Source organism: Glycine soja, chromosome 16 (genome assembly GCF_004193775.1).
Source record: "Glycine soja cultivar W05 chromosome 16, ASM419377v2, whole genome shotgun sequence".
NCBI lineage: Eukaryota > Viridiplantae > Streptophyta > Magnoliopsida > Fabales > Fabaceae > Glycine > Glycine soja.
In genome coordinates this window covers 648,963-652,467 of record NC_041017.1, presented here as the reverse complement: position 1 = coordinate 652,467, position 3,505 = coordinate 648,963, and the positions used below count along the sequence as shown (strand labels likewise).

Here is a 3,505-nt window from a genome sequence, read left to right as displayed (position 1 = left end):
CAGAAAACATTCATTTGACCGATTATTGATTAAAACTCTAACTCAAGCATGAAAAAATACATTGAAGTTTTGTGTTTTTTGAATTACCACAAAGTTTGATGAATATTGGTTTTGACGTTTTGTGGTTATGGAAATGAATAAGGAAGAAAACTGTAAAGGGTTATGATGGCCTATTGACAAGACGGTGGCCAATAGAGAGTTAAAGGCCAAATTGACTGTAACCCAAATTCCACTGATGAAAGTGAGATGCTTGGGGGGGTGAAATGAAAAAAGGAGAAAGCATCAATCCGTGGCCAAAAAAAGCAGGATTCAGCTCTAGCCTTGGCCTCCAAATCTATCAATGACATAACGCCACGCATGCTTCAAGCCAAAAAAAAAAAGATTAAAAATAACACGTACGAGACTTTCTCTTATTCAAAAAGTTTACCATTGCAAAAGAGAGATTGATCATGAAATTGGTAGGAACTAGTTTTTGTAGTTGGATTAATTTTTGTCAGAAATTATAAACACACATTGTAGATATATTTTTTTAACATAATTTATTTTATATTTAAAAATTAATTAGAATTAATATTTTGAATCACTTAATTAAACATGTAAATCATATTGGACGAGATTGATATACTAATAGCAACCAGTAGTATTCCTGGGCAGCTTACACTTCACATAACCGGATGGCATGGCACTGTTTTCCATGAAGTGATGTGGAGAGAGCAAAATCCAAGGTGCATGAACTAACATGCATTTTAATTTAATTTTTCCTCCTTTTCCTTTGTACATTTGTTTATGGATTTCTGTAAAGATGTCAGAGACAAGGGCAGCAACAAAGGCAGCTGCAGAGAAAAAAACAGAAGCAACAGAGGTGCAGTCATTATAAGAGCAGACTCACTCACTCACCCATCATCCAGCACATTAGAGAAATAGAGAGGAGGTGGCAGCAAAGCCAGAAAGCATCATCAGACTCTTCAGACCCATTAGTATTATCCATGCACAGGAGAAAGAATCTGCTACCCTTGAAAAAAAAATATTAAAGAAAATATCAAAAAATGACCCTCCGAAGTCCAAATTACTATCACCCCATCTAGAGAAAAAAATTAAACTCTCTTTTAGTCTTTTATTCCACTCTTTGAAATCTTATATCTTTGTTGTTCTTCATTTCACCACTATTTTAGAGAGAAAACACAAACACAAACCCTTTCTTCTTTTTGTTGTCTCAAAATGATGAGTGCAAGTGCAGGTGCAAGAAATAGGTCTCCGTTCACACAAACTCAGTGGCAAGAGCTTGAGCAACAAGCTCTTGTTTTTAAGTACATGGTTACAGGAACACCTATCCCACCAGATCTCATCTACTCTATTAAAAGAAGTCTAGACACTTCAATTTCTTCAAGGCTCTTCCCACATCATCCAAGTAAGTGCTTTTTCAGTTTAGCTAGCATATTACTAATATTTTTTTTTCTAAGGCCATGGATACTTTTCTGTTTTTTTTAATAAAATACTCTAGTGGTTATTATTATATATGTCTTACTTTTTTATGAGGGACAAATAAAATTTAGAGCCTGGTTTGTTGTCATAACTCTCTCTGGCTGCAGTTGGGTGGGGATGTTTTGAAATGGGATTTGGCAGAAAAGTAGACCCAGAGCCAGGGAGGTGCAGAAGAACAGATGGCAAGAAATGGAGATGTTCAAAGGAGGCATATCCAGACTCAAAGTACTGTGAAAGACACATGCACAGAGGCAGAAACCGTTCAAGAAAGCCTGTGGAAGTTTCTTCAGCAACAAGCACCGCCACAAACACCTCCCAAACAATCCCATCATCTTATACCAGAAACCTTTCCTTGACCAATAACAGTAACCCCAACATAACACCACCACCACCACCCTCTTCTTTCCCTTTCTCTCATTTGCCCTCTTCTATGCCTATTGATCAGTCCCAACCCTTTTCCCAATCCTACCAAAACTCTTCTCTCAATCCCTTCTTCTACTCCCAATCAACCTCCTCTAGACCCCCAGATGCTGATTTTCCACCCCAAGATGCCACCACCCACCACCTATTCATGGACTCTGCTGGCTCTTATTCTCATGATGAAAAGAATTATAGGTATGTTGTAGAATAAAAAGTATTACTTTTTTTTATTGTGTTCTTGTTTTAATTTTTAAAAACTAGTTTAGTTTTGAACCGAGGTAATAGCATTGTACGATTCATGTAGTTGACTTTACTTAATAGAACAAGGCTTTGTTTTTTTATCGGCGGCCAAACGTTATTTTATTAGTTTTGTTATAAATATCAGATAGAGTCTCCTTTTATCATTTTTTTAATTATTGGATTAATTTCATATGTTCACAAGACTTTGTTATTATTGTTGTAGCTAATTGTTATGATGTTCTCTACTTGTTGATTCTTGATAGCAGGCATGTTCATGGAATAAGGGAAGATGTGGATGAGAGAGCTTTCTTCCCAGAAGCATCAGGATCAGCTAGGAGCTATACAGACTCGTACCAACAACTATCAATGAGCTCCTACAAGTCCTATTCAAACTCCAACTTTCAGAACATTAATAATGATGCCACCACCAACCCAAGACAGCAAGAGCAGCAACTACAACAACAACAACACTGTTTTGTTTTAGGGACAGACTTCAAATCAACAAGGCCAAGCAAAGAGAAAGAAGCTGAGACAACAACAGGTCAGAGACCCCTTCACCGTTTCTTTGGGGAGTGGCCACCAAAGAACACAACAACAGATTCCTGGCTAGATCTTGCTTCCAACTCCAGAATCCAAACCGGTGATGATCCTGCTTCTTCTTCCCTACTCTCATTATCACACCCTTTTTAATATATTCCATTTCATGCTTACCTATAAAAAAAATTATATTTGTACTTATGTAGTCTCCTTTATCCTTGGCAGATGAATGATGTTTTTTTTCTAGTTATTATTATGAGCTGGTGCATACGGCCAAGAGAGAGAGAGAGAGAGACTTGTTGTTGATAAAGATCATCAGTGTTTTGTGGCTGGGGTGATTTTCTTTTGCAAAAGGTGTGATGTTATTGCGTTATGTAGGGGACCACAGTAGGATTTGTGCCTTTGCTTTTCTAGATATTTATATTTATATATTTATTATATATATGTTTCTTTTCTTTCTTCCCCTTGAAGAAATGTTCAACAAAAAAAAAAAAAAAAACATGTCTCAGATTTGCACACTATGTTTGTTTGACTGGAAAGCATATTAAGTTGCTCTGCAGTCTGCTTTATAATGGGTGGTAGCAAGGACAATGCAAATAAGTTCTCTGATGTTTGTGTTTGTTCTGAACCTTGTTATGTGCATGTTCCCAGCAGGGTACATGTGCAATGAATATTTGCATATATTACCACCACCACTATTAATTAGGATTAGTAGGGAGGAATACTTTTCAACAACAAAAAAAAATCCTCTCTTATCTAAATAGACTAGGGTAGACATGCAAATTTATATAACCAGGTTTCAAAATTTTCATTAACACTTGATTTT

The 3,505-nt window shown here is 36.4% G+C and overlaps 1 protein-coding gene across 3 annotated transcripts; it reads left to right on the top strand.

The window, feature by feature from the left end:
• Window positions 1-907: 907 nt before the first annotated feature.
• Window positions 908-3,288, top strand: LOC114390057 (growth-regulating factor 5-like). 3 transcript variants are annotated; one of them, XM_028350736.1, is made up of 4 exons: window positions 910-1,408; window positions 1,590-2,097; window positions 2,406-2,782; window positions 2,905-3,288. In XM_028350736.1, exons 1-4 carry the CDS (start codon window positions 1,219-1,221, stop codon window positions 2,910-2,912), a joined length of 1,083 nt encoding a protein of 360 aa, XP_028206537.1. In that variant the 5' UTR covers window positions 910-1,218; the 3' UTR covers window positions 2,913-3,288. The 3 variants fall into 3 exon arrangements, with proteins under 3 accessions (XP_028206535.1, XP_028206537.1, XP_028206536.1); XM_028350734.1 differs by lacking the exon at window positions 2,905-3,288 and having other exon boundaries at window positions 908-1,408; window positions 2,406-2,898; XM_028350735.1 differs by lacking the exon at window positions 2,905-3,288 and having other exon boundaries at window positions 2,409-2,898.
• The last annotated feature ends 217 nt before the right edge of the window (window positions 3,289-3,505 follow it).

Excerpts from the sequence above, each read along its gene's own strand:
- LOC114390057 (XM_028350734.1), top strand. The coding sequence starts at position 1,219 with ATGATGAGTGCAAGTGCAGGTGCAAGAAATAGGTCTCCGTTCACACAA. Across the intron at positions 1,409-1,589 it reads GCTCTTCCCACATCATCCAA|TTGGGTGGGGATGTTTTGAA; the intron begins GTAAGTGCTTTT and ends CTCTGGCTGCAG. Across the intron at positions 2,098-2,405 it reads CATGATGAAAAGAATTATAG|CAGGCATGTTCATGGAATAA; the intron begins GTATGTTGTAGA and ends GATTCTTGATAG.